Below are 17,613 nucleotides of genomic sequence, written 5' to 3'. Positions count from 1 at the left end.
GCATGCAGAAATGTTAGCGTGCTTCCTTCTCTCGTCTATGAAACAAGCGTCTATGGTTTTTATTTTTGCTTATTTCTCAGCTCTCACTCACCTTGCAGCTGTCAGCTTCTTCTCTACAAATTTTCCATGTGGAAGACAGCATTGTATGCAGCATTCATAGAGGCCAATTTAGCTCCATTTTAATACTATCCATTGTATGCCCTAAGCTAAAAAAGGACTGAGAGAGCTCTGCGAGTCTGGATAAGAGGACACTTGATATCACCTTGAATCTCTTCCACTAAGGTTTATATCTTTGCCCTTTAAATTGATGGCCCAGAGTCAAGGACAAATTATATCAATTTCCTGTTGAGGACCTGGCTGTGAAATTTTCTAGCTTTGTGTTTGATTTCAACACCAAAGGATGTTATTTAATTTGGCATTTTTGGCACAGAAAGAAACTTTTTTTTTTTTTTTTTTTTTTTTGGGGTGCCACATATGCCGACAATTTAAGTTAGGAGAACATTTTTCACTGGGTACAACAACATGCTGACCTTATTAAGTGGCGCAGCCATGCGCTCTCGTCAACCCGTCAGGGTCACGGCTGCTATTGTGGTGGCCTTCTCTGTCAAAATGACACAGGTCATTGTTAAAATAATATACTGCGAGTCAGTAAGGGTGGGGCTATCTGCTTAATACAGGAGCTACAGTTCGTAACTCAAGAGTGCCCAAATTAATGAATGTACAGTGCCATAAAAAAATTAAGCCCACCCCTTCCCTTTCTGTAATCTTTTTGGTCGTCATTATCCTGTTGCATAAACCAAAAGTGCTTGTCCTTGAGGGCACACATTGATGGCTGGATGTTCGTCTGAGTCATTTTGGTAGACAGCGGAATTCATTATTTCGTTATACATTACAACAAATAGTCCAGGCCATGAAATAGCAAAGCAGCCCTAAACTGTTATGCTGCTACCAGCATTTTTGATTGTTGACCTTTTTTTTTTTTTGGAGGGGGGTTGTAAAATGCGTTTTTGTTTTTTTTTCCATTTATTTGTCGGCTATAACAAGCAATACGAATTCTAAAAAAAACAAAAAAAAAAACAGTATAGCTCTTTTGTCTTATTAGTCCACAAAAATGTATTTTTTTTTCTTTTGCTGCAGTGGTTTTTGTTTCGTCCTCGCAAGTTTGCCAGATTTGCCTCATGCCTGTTTCTGATGGTTGATGATGATAATTTGGCCTCTCGTGGGAATTTCCACCACTATTCCCAGTTCCCCTTTTGTAAATAATCGTATTGAAAGTAGCTGTTAGTGACAGCTTCTTCTGATGGTAATATATCAATAGCAAGTCCAAATTTGCTTAGCAAGCTATATAGTAACCATGTTGTGGAAAAGGAGCATATGTAAAGGGTGTCTTCTTAATTGGATTGGTTAAAGCTAGATCTGTTCTATCAACTGTCGCAATGCTAGGTGCATTGTGACAGCCCTTATTTTTTTTTTTTTTATGTCCAACCACAGACGTAAATGTTCTTATGTTCTTTACTTTTCAGTGCATTTCTTCAACATCTACGCAAATGTCCTTTTGTCTCAAAGATGAAGTGATTAGATTTAGTGGTCAACGTATTCCTTTGAATTTAAAATTCCCTTTGAATTTAAAATTCAATAGTTTGTTTCAAATTTGGCACCAGCGGTTGTTGGACATTCACGGTCAAAGTCAGTGGGAACTCAGAAAAATGTTTTTGGCAAAATCTCAAACACACACACACACGCACACGCACGCTGATTCTAACTTCACCCTACTGTGTAATAAGAAATGTGAGCGGCTTGTCGAAAAGGTCAAACTTACCATTTGCAAATGCATACCAGGGTCGTTTTTCTGATGTTTTTCAGTCTCACAAAGTAATCAACATTATGGAACGGAAATTTGTCAAGAGATTTGTGATCTCGATCAGTGGAGTTTTAATTTGCAGTAATTTAAAAGGCAACCGTTCTGACCAAAATATCGTGCTCCCTTTTTCCATGGTTATACATCATAGTTGTACAGCTCAGTTGCGCTCCAGTCCTGACATAAAGGTCAGCAGCTCCAGGCTGTCAGTCTGTCTGGCTGCACTTCTCCTCTTCTTCAATGCATCCTGAATGCCTAAATAAGGAAAGTTAGAAGACTCTTACTTGAAAGGTCATGCCGCAACACGGAACGGAAGCATGTACAATTCTGTCTTAGTAGTATTAGTTGTCTGCTAGTTTGCTTTTCCTTCAGCACTCAAGGCTTAGCCATTTGGGAGAGGTAGTCGTTGTTCTTATAAAAAAAAAAAAACGGAAAATAAAGTCTTGATGCAGTATTGACACCGTGTGCGGTTGTCTGCGTATAATGAGTGGTTGGGAATCCAAACGATTGTCGGGAAGCTCTGCGGCCAGCTTTGATTGTTCGGTGAACATGTGCACTTAATGGTTGAGTGAAGAAATGGATGTAGATGAGTGCTTCCATTTTAAACATCCATCTCATCTAGAAAGTTAGCTAGCTTATAGTAGGGTTAAAATATGGAAGGAGAAATAATTTGCCATTTGATCAGAGACAATGTTAACCTTCAGTGCTGCATCCGGAAAGATGTAGTCGGAACTAAGTGACGGAAAGCTAATTTCCCTATTGCATCCCTTGTTAATGTCATGCAGATGAGGAAGCTGTTGACCTGCTTCAGCCTTGGCATGTCATTCTGATGTGAGGGCAATTAAACTCACCCTCCCACCATTCCCACCCCTGCTCTTCACAAGCACAATGGAGAGCAAGTATGTCGGTAAGGATCGAGATAAACGCAAAGGAGCGAGGAGGATATGAAAATACGAGACAAAGAATGTGGAAATGCACCCTTCAGGGATCAACTCCGAGAGGAAATGAGCGACAGAGCCATGGATAGGCCGAGCGAGGGAATTGAGCGGCATGCGTGTGAACTGGAAAAGAAAGTAGGGGAAAGCTCCGAGTTGAAGAGAAGATCCAAATTTAGACATGGAAATCAGGGGAGAGCAGCTGCCTCCTTTCCTCAGGAGATACATTTAAATCAGGTCTGGGTGGCCAGAAGGGAGAACCAAAAAGGCTCCTCCACTGGTCAATTAGGCGCACAGAGGACTTCATTGTTCTAATAGAACCATCATGGCGGCCCCTTTGGCCCTTTCTGTCCCAGTGGACTATTCATGCAGTGGAGGTTCCTGGATGTCATTGGGCCTCCTCCTCGTGCAATGTGCTACTAGCATATTGCTTTTAATAATGAATGTTGAAAAAAATGGGCCATTCCCATTCAAGGTCTTCTCTAGGTTGCTTTACACCCATGATGGCAAACATTGGCCTCTGCCAAGGCTTTATTTAACTTGTCATGTGATGTAGTATTTATCACCGCAATTAAAGGGGTAGTTTAGTCAACAAACTTTTGCAATAATATGTTGTATTCGGCCCCACTATTCTGAACACTGCATTCTGATAAATTGCGTTTGTGGAGTATAAATTAAGCGGAAAAATTGACCTGTTTTTATCCATCTCGGGGGGGGGCGATTATTTTGCCACCTACCGTGTTACGTTGGCATGCTTTGCCAATGTAATGTCATTTTCAGGCAACAACAAGGCAAAATGGCAGCGCCCTGAGATTGGGTGAAATTTTCTGCTGAAGTTGTATTTTAAGACAACATTATTTAGAATACAGTGTTTAGACTAGTGGGGGCGCATAGAACATGTTATTGAAAATATATATTTTTTTACTTCGCCTCTAAGCATATGACCCCCATGCTCAACGTATTGTTTTCTTATCATTTCTTCAAGGCGGAGTCAAACCAAAAATGTTCTTTAGAAGAAATTGCCCTATGCAGGACCACTAGTCTAAACATGGCATTCTGATTAATGGGAGTATGAGTTAACCAGTAAAATCCACCCGTTTTTGTCTATCTCACATGGCGGCCATTTTGTCACCTCTGTCGACTGAAAATGAGATCACAGTTGCTCAGGGCTCAGGGAATGACCAATCATGGCTCACCTGTTGAAGTGACAAAATGGCCGCCCCCTGAGATGGCTAAAAACGGGTGGATTTTGCTGCTAACCTCATATTCCAAAAATGCAGTATTAATCAAAATGTTTTGTTTAGAACATTTTAGTAGAGAGAATATTGTGGTTGACCTCCCCTTAATCCGAGTGAAATTTATCCCCCTTCATAGTTATTTAGGAATGTATGTTCATTTGATGAGATTGGACAGAAATATACATTCTTGCAGAATTTAAAGACCTTGAGGAAATATAATCAAATCAGAAAATAGGAAAGTACATTTATTTCAGTAGCTTAATTCAACGTAAAACTCAAATTATATCAATTTACTGAAACCACGTAAATAATTCATGACTATATGTATTTATTAGAAATGTTTAAATTTAATTTAGAGTAAATGAAAATCTGCAAAACACGTTTTTTTAATATAAATATTAGTTTGGCATTGGCAATTATGAACATTTTCCTGCAGTATGTTTTGAATTAATCGGTGGACATGAGTTGCACTTTTATACACCACCCTAAAGATTTGAGATCCACATTTATACAAGCATGCCTTTATTAAAAATTTTCTAGAAATGTTTTGCTGCTCTCCAACATCAGAAGAACACCCGAATAGAATACGCCACTGGAGTGAGAACATTGCACACAAGCAAACCAAGCCACGCTAATAAAAGTACAGACAGATTTTGAAACAATTTTTCCCATAGGAAATAATCGGTGCTGCAATAATCCGTTCTGGGGTCCAAAATAGCACCATCATAAAGCCTTTATTAACTGCAGAGGCATTTTTAGGATGAATTTCAACATTTCTGTTGTGCAAGTCAACAGAAAAACTTAAGCTGCATCTTTCATGATAAATGGCAAGGGGAAAATGGCAAACGTTGCCGACTCGCTGTCTAAAAGAGTAAAAAGAAGTTAACCACTGTAATCAGGGACATGTTTGATGCTACAGTGGACTCTTACTATACTTAGGACAAATACTTTTTCCTTGTGTCACATTCCAGAGTAACTATGTAAAAATGGGAAGCGATATTTACTTGAAAAATCCTTGTTATTTCAGTGAGAAATTCTAAGTAAATTTTACAAGAGGAGTTTTTGAGTAAATTTTACAAGTTCATTAAATTTAAAGAGTCACTCCAAGGTTGAACACACTTTGTTTTGATCAAACCCATTACCTCAAGGTTGGGAGATGGGCCACTCTACACCTGAGCCATGCCAGTGCTCCGGCTCGTTAGTATCTTATTGTTGTCAGCTGCAAACCCCAGAATCCTACCTCCAATGCGTGGTTTTTGGCCTCCTTTTTGAGATACCAGCAAGATACAAACACCAACCTGCAGAGCCATAGCTCAGGTGTAGAGCAACTGGCTCCAAATCTGCAGGTTTTTGCTTCAATCCTCAATCACATTGAATAACCTTGTGTATGAAATATGTGCAAACTTCTCTTGAGTGGCTTTTTTTAAATTCAATAAACCAGTGAAATTTACTCAAAAACTCTTCTTGTAAAATTTATTTAGAATGTCTGAGTGAAAGAACTTCCCTAGATTTTTTTAAGTAAATATCACTCCCCATTTTTTACAGTGTATACTTTTTTTGGCCTACTCTCGCCACCTGTGACTGTGATACTGTCTGGAGCCTCCCTCAAGCGAGAGCCGTCAATGTAAACGTTTGACAACTAACTTCCCCTTTGTGGCCCGAGCACAGGAAATAAAATCTATCCCACTGGTCTGAATGGTATGTATGGGCAGCCCGTTGGCGGGAGTTGGGGAAAAATGAGGCAAAAGTAAGTGATGTGCAAAGAGGAAGAAATAAAGAGCGCAAGGACAACGGCGAGAATCTGGTAAATCACGGGGCAAAGCACGCCTCATGCAAAACCTCCATGAATAAAACATATTTCTCTCCTCCCAAAGCTCCGATCCATTTGCCTCCTCCTCTTCTTGCCTCTCTATCTCTTCCGTGCATGATTAACCTTGGGAGGCCTTAATCAACGCTGGAAATGACCCGTGCTCTTTGACTTACCCTTCACCTCCTCCCAACAATCTCACACTCCCGCTTCAGCTGCCTCAATGCGGGCTCTATTTGTGTGTTTGTTTATCTCACCTGGGCTGTCAATTAGAGTATTTGACTGCTACTCAGTAAGGACTTGGAATCACTTTCATTTTGAGTGTGCCAATTTACCAAATAAATTCCTCATTTCTTTATATATATACATATATTCTCTTTTTTATCTATATGTGTTTTTATTTATTTATTTTTTTTATTCATGATCCTCTCCTAAGGGGGTTAAGATGAGAGTTAAGTCTGGGATGAATAATCTTCCTAACCTAAGCCTTTATTCACACAGCCTTCAAAACGCATCCTCTGGGGTTGGGAATAGTGGATAGATTTATGGTTGTTTTTATTTACTTGTTCCCTCCCTCGGAATACACACCAGCACGGCAGATATAGAGGGGCAGCACGGAGTGGTGACAGGACGGATTGGTGGGCACATCCGCCTCACGGCTCTGACATTGCAATTTCGAGCCTAGGCTGTGGCCTCCCTCTCACATTCCACAAATCAAGGACATTATGGAGACTTTGAATGGGCCGTATAAGTGCAGCTGTCCATTGTGCTGAAATTCCATAGACCTCTCCGTGGTGCTGAAAGCTTGACTTTTGCAACGCTAGTGTTACCTTGCCTCAGTGTTTTTGTTATAGCGCCACCCACACATGCACACAGGTCCCCGGGGAGCAGCTTTTAATTTGTTTTCCTCCATGTAGTGAGGTTTCAGGGTGGCCGCTGCAGGCTAAATGCAAGCTGTGATCTCATTGGTTGCGTGCCAAAATATGTTTTTCATACAGACCCAACACCTTATATGCACATTAACACCTTTCTAACAAATTAAGGGTCTTGTCTTCTATTTTTTCTGTGTGGCAGGTATCAGCGGACAGCATCCTCTGGTTCAGAATGTCACCGTGACAGAGGGCGGGACGGCCAACATGACATGTCGTGTGGAGTACAATGACAACACCTCCCTCCAGTGGTCCAACCCGGCACAGCAAACTCTCTTCTTCGGTGACAAGAAAGGTGAGTTGACTCTGTTAAGTCTACAAAACGTGCCGTACAAATAACATTCTACTTTACTTCACATGTTCAAACCATGTCAAGTAGCATAATTCCTCTTGCCTAAAATTCATCCATTCATTGTCTGTAGCGCTTCTCCTCATTAGCGTGGCGGTTGAGCTGGAGCCCATCTCAGCTGACAAATAGCAATAATCTGCCAGTAATTAAAGCAAAAAAAATAAATAAATTCCCTATAAATGACCCAAGATGGCAGCAAATCACTATTTTTGTATTAGACAGGGTGATCGGCTGTACAATTAAAACTGCTCACCACATTTCAGTGTAGTTCCTTGGCAAATAGATTGCATCGAAATAATACTTGATTATGAGACAAGGCTTTGGCCTGAGGACAAAAACAGCAATTAGATTAATTGTTTTGTGAAAAAGGTCGGATGGGTTTAGATAAGTCAGTTTAGCTTAATGCCGTCAAACCATGTAAAATGTCTCCATTGGGCTAATGAAAAACAATGGGTGTTGTGGTGTAAGAATCCTTTATGAATTATACTCACAGGCATTATATTCTTTATTCTCTCCAAAAATGACGATTTATCTCTGCATTTTATTGAGGACAGTCTTCATTTACAATGCTAGCTGTATGTCTGGTGTATTCTGCCCCCTAGTGGCTGAGGTCCACACACCTGAAGCAGTTGCACAATGTCCAGTGAAATGAAGCAAAAAAATGTGGTGAACAGTTTGTTTCTTCATAATATAATGAGGCAATTAGACATTTAGATTAAAAAATGTGTGACACCCCTGATTCGGAGGCTTTATTAAACCTGATTAATATGCATTTTTTTATGTGGGTGTACTTTAAACTACTTAATGAGGTCTTGCACTGGATAGGCAGCTGTCCACAATTATGTTGTTGTTCTCACTCCTGCTATGCATCGTGTGTCAATAGTGGGATCTCAGCATCCAATCCCTCATTTCCTTCTTGAAATAATATCTCAACACATGTGAATGAGTATACCCCTCACATTTTTGGAAATAGATTTATCAGAAATGTGTGCCTAAACTGCGTGCAACAAAAGGGAGTAGACCCCGACGTGAAAATGTCCAAATTGTGCCCAGGTTGGATTTAGTGTAGTGGTTCTTACTCATGTGCAGTATGAATTCAGCATTGTACATTCAAATATACGCAGTCTAGGACTCCTCCCCTGTTTCCTAAATTATTTCACTTGTTCGCTGTCAGTATGTTTGTCAAAAGCTACAAGTGAACAAATAAGCTTCAAGTTAGGTGAAACTCCAAGGGTGTTCTTCTATTAACGTCTGACCCTGTCACAGTTGCACAGTATACCCTTCAAAAGCCCAAATTAACCTTTGCATAACTCAAGCGTTTCAAATGCATGGAAACACATGTGGGCGTGGTACAAAACCGCCAGTGTTTGAATAGCTAATAAGTACAAAAGGTTTATTTCTGACCTTTTACACTCTCTTCAGTTAAGTCCCCGTAAAGGGGATTCATGGATGTTATTTTGTAGGTTCAAGTCTGCTGACTGATTGTGTGCTGTGGCGTCTCTCGGCACCATTAGTGGAGTGTAATAGAGTATGAATCACACTCTCTTGTAAGTGTCCGGATTAAGCACGTATGGGATTTACACTTCTTCCATTATCCCTTCTCTCTGCCCACTGGCTCACTTGTCTATGTGTGTGTGCGCACGCATTTGTGTACGTCTGCACTTTTTTTTTTTTGTCCAAGCGACTGCATGCACAAGCGAATTTTCGACCGGTTCTGTCAGAGCGGCCGTAAAAAGCAGCCCTGAACATCAAATTCAACAGTTGATGTGCTCTGCAGGTTATTCCATATTGCACCGGGGGGGGTTGTATTGCGTGGCATTTCCAATGCTGAGCGGTGCCAGATTGGAAATGAAAAAGCACCCGAAGACTCTCCTATTATCAGCAGAGCTACTACTGAGACCCCGGAATTGCACGCCAGGTTTTTTTTGGTGTTTTTTTTTTAGGGGGTTTTGCCTGGTGTGTGTGTTTGCGTGTGTTGCGGTGTGGTTTGTCTTGCTCGATGTGGCATTTCGCATGCACATGCTGATGGGCGCGCTGAGATGCTGAGTGTTTCCAAAGTGCCACTGGCAGTCTAAGAAGATGTCTGAGCTGCAAACGGCTGTGAGCACAGTCGCTTGCAGATTAATGTTGCTTCTGCCTGCTGGTAGGAAGATGAGGATTAGGAGCAGGGCACATTTTTACTCAAACACACAACCCCGGTGTGGCTTTTTCTATGTACTTTACTTAGTTGGAGTTTTTTTTTTTTGTCCATTATGAACTGGGCATTCTTTCCATATTCATTTAATTGCTGTGGTTTGAAGATTTCTGTTCTGTCACCAACAATGTCTGATCATATTATTCATCAAGATTAATTTCAAACTATTTTTCAATTGTATTTATTAACTAATGGAATAATAGATTGATTCTAAAAAAAAAAATTGTCGACAGTGACAGCGCTAGTCGAGAGTTACTAGGTTTAAATATTGATTTTCACCCTCCCGTGTGACGTTTCCATGTTCATCCAGGCCTTCCTCCCACATTTTGAACTCGTACATTTACACTTGATCAGACTTTAAAATGTCCATAGGAATGTGTGTGCATCTAAATAGTTGTCTGTGGATGTGTTTTCTGTGTTTCGCAGTCAAAGTTGTGCTCTTTCGCTCACCGAAAGTCAGCAGCTCAACTGTGACCACAATGACGACCAAAAATATAGCATATAGTATACGTATCGTGACTGGGTTAATGTCCTGTTCAAAACACTTATGCTACATGGCATTGGCAGTGTACATTGAAATCAGCATAATCCAAATTATTTCATTATCAGACTCAAAGTCTTGGTCTGATCAAAACATGATATCAGTGAAATAAACTTCTATTGGCTAGTTTCTTATCATATTCTCATTTTATTCGTGGGCTTCGAAACAGCAACCTTCTTCTGCCAGCAGGTCCCTAGAGCCTTATGCTGTGAGACTTAAGAAACTAAGATGGCGTTTTAGCGATGCAAGTGACTTGTTGTAGCTTGTGCCGAATTCTAAACCAGAGAAAATATCCACTGCAAGAGAGTTCCATGGTGAAAATGATTTTGTCCGTGAGACGCAGAGGTCACATGAGAATAGCTTGAACGGTTTGAGCCTTGTCTTGAGAAAAAAAGCAAGGTTGCATCTGCAAAACACCATACTTGTGTCTTTGCTGTCAGCCAAGGAGAGGAAATTGAGGCTCCTTTCAACACAGATGCACCAAAATTGGACAATTGAAGTTAGAAAACACATTTTCTAGTCGGGTCTCAATTTGTGCTGGGATGCTTGGATAAGATTTTGGCATAAACTACATAAAAGCATGAAGTAAGTGATGTGGAACTAGTTCGGGTGAGATTGTTACTATTTTATTTTATTTTTTTGCCAATTGCGAGTGGTTTACTGGCCACAGTGAATCATCTAGTGGTGGCACCTTTCCGTCACCATACTCAAATGGGATTCTTAAATTCAATTCTCAAACACTTTCACACCAGATCACAATCGGAAAGTTGGAGATCTTTTAACAAGTCTGTCATCTGTATTCCACCAACAAATGTCCAGCAACTGGAAAAAAACAATTGCTTGTCATTCACAGCTCGCTGTTTTTTAAGCAAGGTTCTTCATATATCAATATTTTAGCAGCGGTGACCTGCTGACCTAACATAAAGAACCAAAAATCATGATCATATTTATGATTGCTGAGAATTTTTATCCAATGAGAACTCAGCTATCTTGTGTTGCCAGGCAGATTTCATACTACCAGTAGCACGTGCAATTCGTCCGAGGCCTTCAGAGTCCAACAGTGCTGGCGTCTGTGCTGTGTGAGTGAACTGGCTTTTAGAGTTGATAGACAGTTGCGATAGCCAATCAGATCACAAGTTGGTGGCAGTAAGGCCTTCTCGCCGGCCTTATGTTGAAGGTGCAAACGTGTCATGTGATTCGATAATCATGCGCTATGCTTAACTCACAACTGCGTGGTGTTATAAATGACGGTATTCAATTCGGACTAAGTAGGACTTCACTTAAGGCCTGGGTGTGAAATGCACGGCCCGCCACTGCCTTTTAGAGTGGTTTGAATTGATCTTCCAACACCGACGAAATATTGTTCTGATCATTTATATAAGAACTGCACCTACCAAAACAAAGGATAGACTATTTTCTTTCAGCAAAAAAAAAAAATAAAAATGTTTTTAGCTTTTTCCATTTTTTTTTGTAACAAGCACATATGACTTTGATTCATTAAACACACAAGAACTGAAGAAAATGTGCTTTTTTTTTTTTTTAAGTCTGCATACCAAGCCAAGGAGTGCGTTTTGGTGAAAATAAACATCATGTTCACTTTCAGCTCCTGCAAAAACCTCATTTTGTCATTTTAAAATTCCACACCAGAAAAAAGTTTTGGTTCATACCATGTCAAAATACTCCCTGAGAGCGTAGTAGAAATAGCTAAATAATTTTTCTCCTAATTCTAAGAGAAGTAAATCAGTAATAAAAAAAAATATCACAGTGAAAATAAAAGTAGTAAGAAGCAGTTGTGAGGACAAATCAAACAACATGCCCTTGAAATCAAAGAAGCTCTCTTGGTCTTTAAGCAACAAAGCGACATAAGTGCACAAAGTTGTCACGCACTTCCTCCATGAAAGTCAGCCATGCGCCATATATTGCTTTCTTAAAGGCAGACGTTGCGACGGACGCCCCCGCAAGTCCTGTGAGCTTTCGCCGCCGCCGCTGTTTTTAATGTCACGCCTGACGTTCGTCGAAGACACTCAGACGGATGCGAGAGACTCCTCTTGTCACTCGTCCTTGCTGAACGCTTCGCCGACTGCAAAGGCTTGTTTGAATTTCAAATAAGTCATTGGCACAAAAGTAGGCACTTTGTCCTCCCCATCACGACACCACTGAGGGACTTAATCTGTGCCGCGGCGACAAGAGAGAGATGAGCACCGGGCAAGAGGGATTCTCTCTTTTATACCACTCAAAAGAGGCCAATATCCTTTTACAAATTGCCCTTTTGGTTTTGTGAAACTTAGGATTTGATAATAGCTTCAGTTCGCGGAAGGCGACATTTTTGTATGATCTATAATTACAATATCTTCATTGCTCCCACAGCATGGAAAGCCAATGTATAATTACTTTTCCAGGAACGATTTGCAGGCATCTTTGGCGCTCTCATTGTGCAATTGTGAGCGGCGTGCTGACGAAGGTAGAAGATGAAGACCATATATTCGCTATGTCATTTACGATCCCCTTTCTTTCCTTTCCTAAACATTCAGAATTGCATTTTCAATTTGAAGTTTCTTCCTCTTGATACACGACTTGTAATTTGGATGGACCAGCCTTCAAAGCAATGTTGAATTACCTTTGTCTTTATAATTAGTGGAGCAGAACCTATTCAGACTCGCACTCATTGGACACACTAATGTACTGTGATCTCTTTTCTTCATCGGAACTGCCTGTCACTTTTTGTCTAAAACGAAACCTCCAGCGTTGCGCTAAAGCAAAATGTATAAAATATTGCAGACAAGATTTCCAGGCACAAAATGTCAGTTTTTGACACACTAATTAATTACTACTGTGTTTTCCAACCATTATTGACTAAAGGTACCAATTTCACGAAAGAAAAATCTCACGGCAAAGTCACACTATCAAACAAAATCGCTGAAATAAAAAAGATCTGGTCTCACACTCCTTATTTTTATAGATAGGGGCTGTAATTATGACTTTACTGGTACATTAGCATAGTTTTAAGGTAGACGACAATACGTCCTAATTAGGGTGACGCGCCTCCGTATTTATAGCAAATGTACATATCGAAGTCTTCTCAGTGGTGTTCAGTTTGACTTTTTGGAGTGTCAATTTGATATCAGCGCCGCAAACCGCCATCGGATGATCAGTTCGATTTCCACCGGGGACATCTGCTGACTGATTGAATCTGGTCAAACATTAAGATTAGCGTTACAGGTGAGCAGCTAAAGGCCAAGGGCTCATTTTTAAGCTCCAATGTGCTGAATATGAAACTAGTGTGGCTGGCCCAAACCAATTTAGTTTGTGATGTTGTCTGAGTGTGTGTTTCTTTTACATCAACCCGTACACACACATGCGTGTGCGTGCGTGTGTGTGTTGCCAGCCAAACCGCTCCAGCATGCAGCCATGCAGGCTTTGAGGCATTCCCAGGATCTTTGCCTGAGCAATTTAGGGAATAGACTTGTGAAAGTTTTCTGAAGTTAAAAAAAAACGAAAATGAAAGAAATAAAAGAAATTCCAGATATTTTTTTGTGTTCTTAAAAATATTGTGAAACTTTTCAAAACGCAATCTTAACGGGAAAGGTAAACTTTGGTGACAGCTGTCTTCTTTTTGAAGCCTCCTTTCATATCAGGCCAAAGATTAATGTGTTTGCACTGAGAGAAAAAAAACCTGCCTGTAAATCGTAAATCTCTTAAGATCCTTAACAAGTCCCCTTTCTCCAAGACAAGGATCATAAAACATGAGGAGAAGGGGGAAAAAAGAGGAAAAAGGAAAGAGGATGTGGGCCTCTCTGGGATAAAGGCGAGGAATTAAGGAGGCATTTTATGAGAGCTTTCAGACACAGTTATCACCTCTGAAAGACACGGGCAAAGTTTTTCTTTGACCTTCAACAACCTGCCTCTGTTTTTTTTCTTCCTGTCACCTGTGTGCACATCTTAATATTCTATAATATTCCGTTTTTATGGCACAAAAGCCTTTTTCTCGCGGTTTATTTTTCTATGGCAATCAAAAGAGATCCGATTCTCTTCAGTTTCTCAAGCAGTGCAAAGTGAAAAGTAGTTTAGTATCCAACCTCTTAAGGGTTTGCAAGGTGTAGAGAAAAATACCTGAGGCCAACCGGAATAATTATCTTTCACTTAAACGCCCACTCATGCATTATTGTCTTCCAGCGCTCAAGCGTCACTTTAAACTAAGTTTTCTAGCAGATTAAAATGCATCTTAACTCACAGGAATTCCATGAAAGTTTTAATGTCTTGATTGATGAAAATTCATTGAGGTGGCGCTTCTTGATTGAACAAATGGGAGACATACTGTCAACTTTCAAATCTGAAGTCCGGGCTCATGTTCTGCAAATATCATGACAAAGCTGTGATGTAGACCAATCAGTAGGCCAATCATCTTACAATCGCCGCATCGATTTTGGATGTTTTGATAGTGCGGGAGAAAATCACATAGTGAGTTACCATACCCTTTGCTTATTACTCTTGATATAAATTAAGAGAAAGAATATTGAAAGTGCGGCAGTGGTATTAAATTGGGGTTAGTTTTGATTTTTCGTACGATTTACATGTTAACACCACGTTTGCACATTTTGAATTTTAACCAAAAACTGTGTTGCCCAATTCTCCTCCCAATACATTCTACTCCATTAATTAAAAAAAATGTATTTCTTCCGAACCAAAAGTGACCTTCAAACATAGGCACTTAGTTTTATAGCAAAAAATCACAAAACATTTAAGACAATAGTCGTTAATATGCGGTCACAAAGTGCTGATAACCTTGGATTTGGAACAACAACATTTTGTCTGAATGTGTTAATTTCCATAAATTAATTAAATTAAATAAAACCCATTCAATGCCAGATTTATTTCTGCGTTCCTGGAAGCACTCTTCCCATTGCCCCATTTCCCAAAAATACACATCAGACTCTCGGATTCCTGTGAAAGCAAATTGATGAAGAATAATCACAAAGTAAAATGAATCCCACGAATCCCAGCACTAATTTTGTCATCCGACTACCATATTTTCACAATCATTGACACATGCATATAAGGCTCAACGTACTATTGGGAGCAGACACGGTAAATCATATGCTTAAAACATACGGTAGCATGCATGCTAGCATCTGTTTTGTAAAAAGTATCAAAACTGAGTTCAGTTGTACTTTATTGAAGTATTATACACTGCAGGCTCACTCTCGTCATTGTCAGAGTAAGTCTCATCGCCGTGTAGCTCCTCAGAAATGAAGCTCGAACGGCAGTGCAAGCAGACACGGTTGCATTCGCAAAACGTCATCCATCGCACACAACGTTACTTTCAACGCCCTGTCTACACCGATGTCCTTATTGGAATTATTTCCATCGCAGTCAAGCGAAGCGATCAATAGAAGTCACACAACATTTGCAGTTTGGGAACTCGGTGCACACATAAGGCATTATAAGGTGTTTTGTCCATTTTGGAGAAAATCTAATACTTTTGTGTGTGCCTTATGGTAGTGAAAATGTAGTAAATTAATTCTACTGAACTGGGTAGTTTTTGTTTGAGTAAAATTGTAAATGCACTATAAATGTATGTGATGTTGCAGTGTTGTTTCATAAAAATCGTTTTTTGCACATCTCTTCATGTTGCTCTTGGTGGAGAACTCAAAATACTGCGCTGTACATTCAGCGATGACTACATAGGGCTTGATTTGCATTTTGCAGGAGATAAGCAGCCGCCAACCATTTTTGCACCACCACCATGTCTCATACACGGTTTTAATCAGACAGCAATGAATACAAAACGATTTTAGTTTGCAATCAACGTTTTATTTATTTATTTTTTTGGGGAGCTATCACCCTGACCCACTTCTAAGGGGAACCTGACCTAGTGGGTGTGATATCAGCGTCCCACTAAACTGTCACTAGTAGAAAAAAAAATACATATCTCTCCTGACCAAAAATTCTATGGAGTATTTTCCAATTTTGACATTGTTAAAACCTCTGTCACATTGCCTCTGAAAAGGCAATAGAGGTGGAGAAACGCCTGAGATGCACAATCTACATTATTCAATAAACATTCCATTCCGTTCGCGTCACTCTCTCCCGCCCTCACTCGTCCTTTCGCATCCACGCCGCCGCCGCCGTCCATGGCCGACGGAGTCAAGTCCCCCTGATGAGTTGTTGACAAGAAAAAGAGAGCCGTCGCTTCCAGACGTCGGCGCCCTGAATGTATATTCAGAAATTTGCACTTTTCTCATTATAAAACTGTGTCAGCTGAATGAGCAAACACCTGCCAGGGTTCTATACGGATACATGCGCTCCCCGGAGAGATGAAAGCAGTGGATGGGATGGCGGGGATGAGAGGAAAGGGCAAGGGGAGGAAAAGGTTGTTGTGCGAATATGCAAACATGATGGGCTGAAAGTGAGTGAATTTAGACTACAAGCTGTTTGCTTATGCATGCACACTGTCTGCCTGCACGGTTAAAGCAATCCTAATGTACCAATACAATTATCTACCTGTTCATATTCACACGCACACACACAGTTTTTCCTCACCTGCTGCTCTTATTGGCGCTGAGTTGATGCGCAGCCAATGCTGGGCTCGCTTCCGCTGTGTACTTTTCCACTTTTTGGCCACAAACAAAAGAAAAATGATTGCCTGTTTTCTAGTCTGGTTCACAATCCAAGTGTTGTGAATTTGGAGGATCACTGGACAGTTTGGTGGTCCGGTGTTATCGTGCATGAGAGGATAATAGTCATCGCAATGGAGCAGCCATCATTATTTCGGGCACCCAACCACAAGATCAAGCCCCGTTCTGTTTTGTGTGTGCGTTTTGTGTTCATGTATGTGTGTGTGTGTGTCTGTGCTTTTAAGGCCTTGTCTGTTGGAGCTTTGGCAGCCCACAACAAAGCACCATCACACAAAACCATGTTTGGGACTCTGGTCGAGGGAAATGTAGTGATTTTGATTGGGAAGTATTATTGGAAAACACAATTTGCAGATCTGTTTCCCATACACATGTAGAATATCCCAGAATGCATTGCATTGCAAGATTTTTATTTTCTTTGTTTTAGCTTGTTAGTGTCCACAAACAGTGGTCCAAAAAAAATTCCAAAATGCTGTTCAACCTCTTATTTATTGGAATTTACAGTACCAGTCAAATGTTTGAAAGCACTTTCTGATTCTGTGTTTTTTTTTTTCATTGTTTAAAATGTTCCTGAATTGTTGATTCTTATTAAAGTCATTGATTTTATGAAGAAATATTGAGGGGATTATTTGATAAGCAAAAACAATGATAATAAAAATAGAATATGCTTAATAATTGAAATTCTTCAAAATAGCCAATATGGGGAGAATTGAAAATAATCCATCCTAGTGTTAAACGGACCATTATAAAATCTTCATTAATGGCACAGGTGGAGTTTTAAGTTTTAACATCTTTAACGGCCCTAAGTATAAAAATTAGTAATCCGTAGAAAACATAAAAGGCTAAGGGACTGATTTATTAACACCCCATGGAGCGGTCTATATTGCGTGATCTCTCAGTCTAAAAGTATATGTGCATTATAGTTGAAAAGATTTGTTTCTTTTTCACCATGGATATTTTGGTTGAAGACAAATTTGAAGTGATGGAATTGGAAGTGATAGTGGAGGACAGGCAAAGAGTTACAGAAAGAAATCTATAGCTTCAATAATTTTGGAGAAACCAAATAAAGCATACAAGTCATGTTTTGTTTGACGGATGTAATTCAAACTCAGGTCTGCACATTTCTGCCA

At 40.1% G+C, this 17,613-nt stretch overlaps 1 protein-coding gene across 3 annotated transcripts in view; it reads left to right on the top strand.

Moving 5' to 3' along the window:
- LOC148319853 (cell adhesion molecule 2-like) overlaps nt 1-17,613 on the top strand; it is a 200,527-nt gene that overhangs the window by 141,791 nt on the left and 41,123 nt on the right. For all 3 annotated transcript variants that reach the window (XM_088279664.1, XM_088279665.1, XM_088279663.1), the window contains one exon: nt 6,913-7,062. In XM_088279664.1, the coding sequence (XP_088135790.1) occupies nt 6,913-7,062 (150 nt within the window). The remainder of the gene's footprint in view (nt 1-6,912; nt 7,063-17,613) is intronic.

Source organism: Idiotropiscis lumnitzeri, chromosome 17 (genome assembly GCF_059441095.1).
Source record: "Idiotropiscis lumnitzeri isolate Australia: NSW breed Sydney's pygmy pipehorse chromosome 17, RoL_Ilum_1.0, whole genome shotgun sequence".
In the NCBI taxonomy this organism is placed as follows: domain Eukaryota; kingdom Metazoa; phylum Chordata; class Actinopteri; order Syngnathiformes; family Syngnathidae; genus Idiotropiscis; species Idiotropiscis lumnitzeri.
Note: the sequence above shows the minus strand (reverse complement) of the source record. Positions and strands in the feature narration are given on the sequence as shown.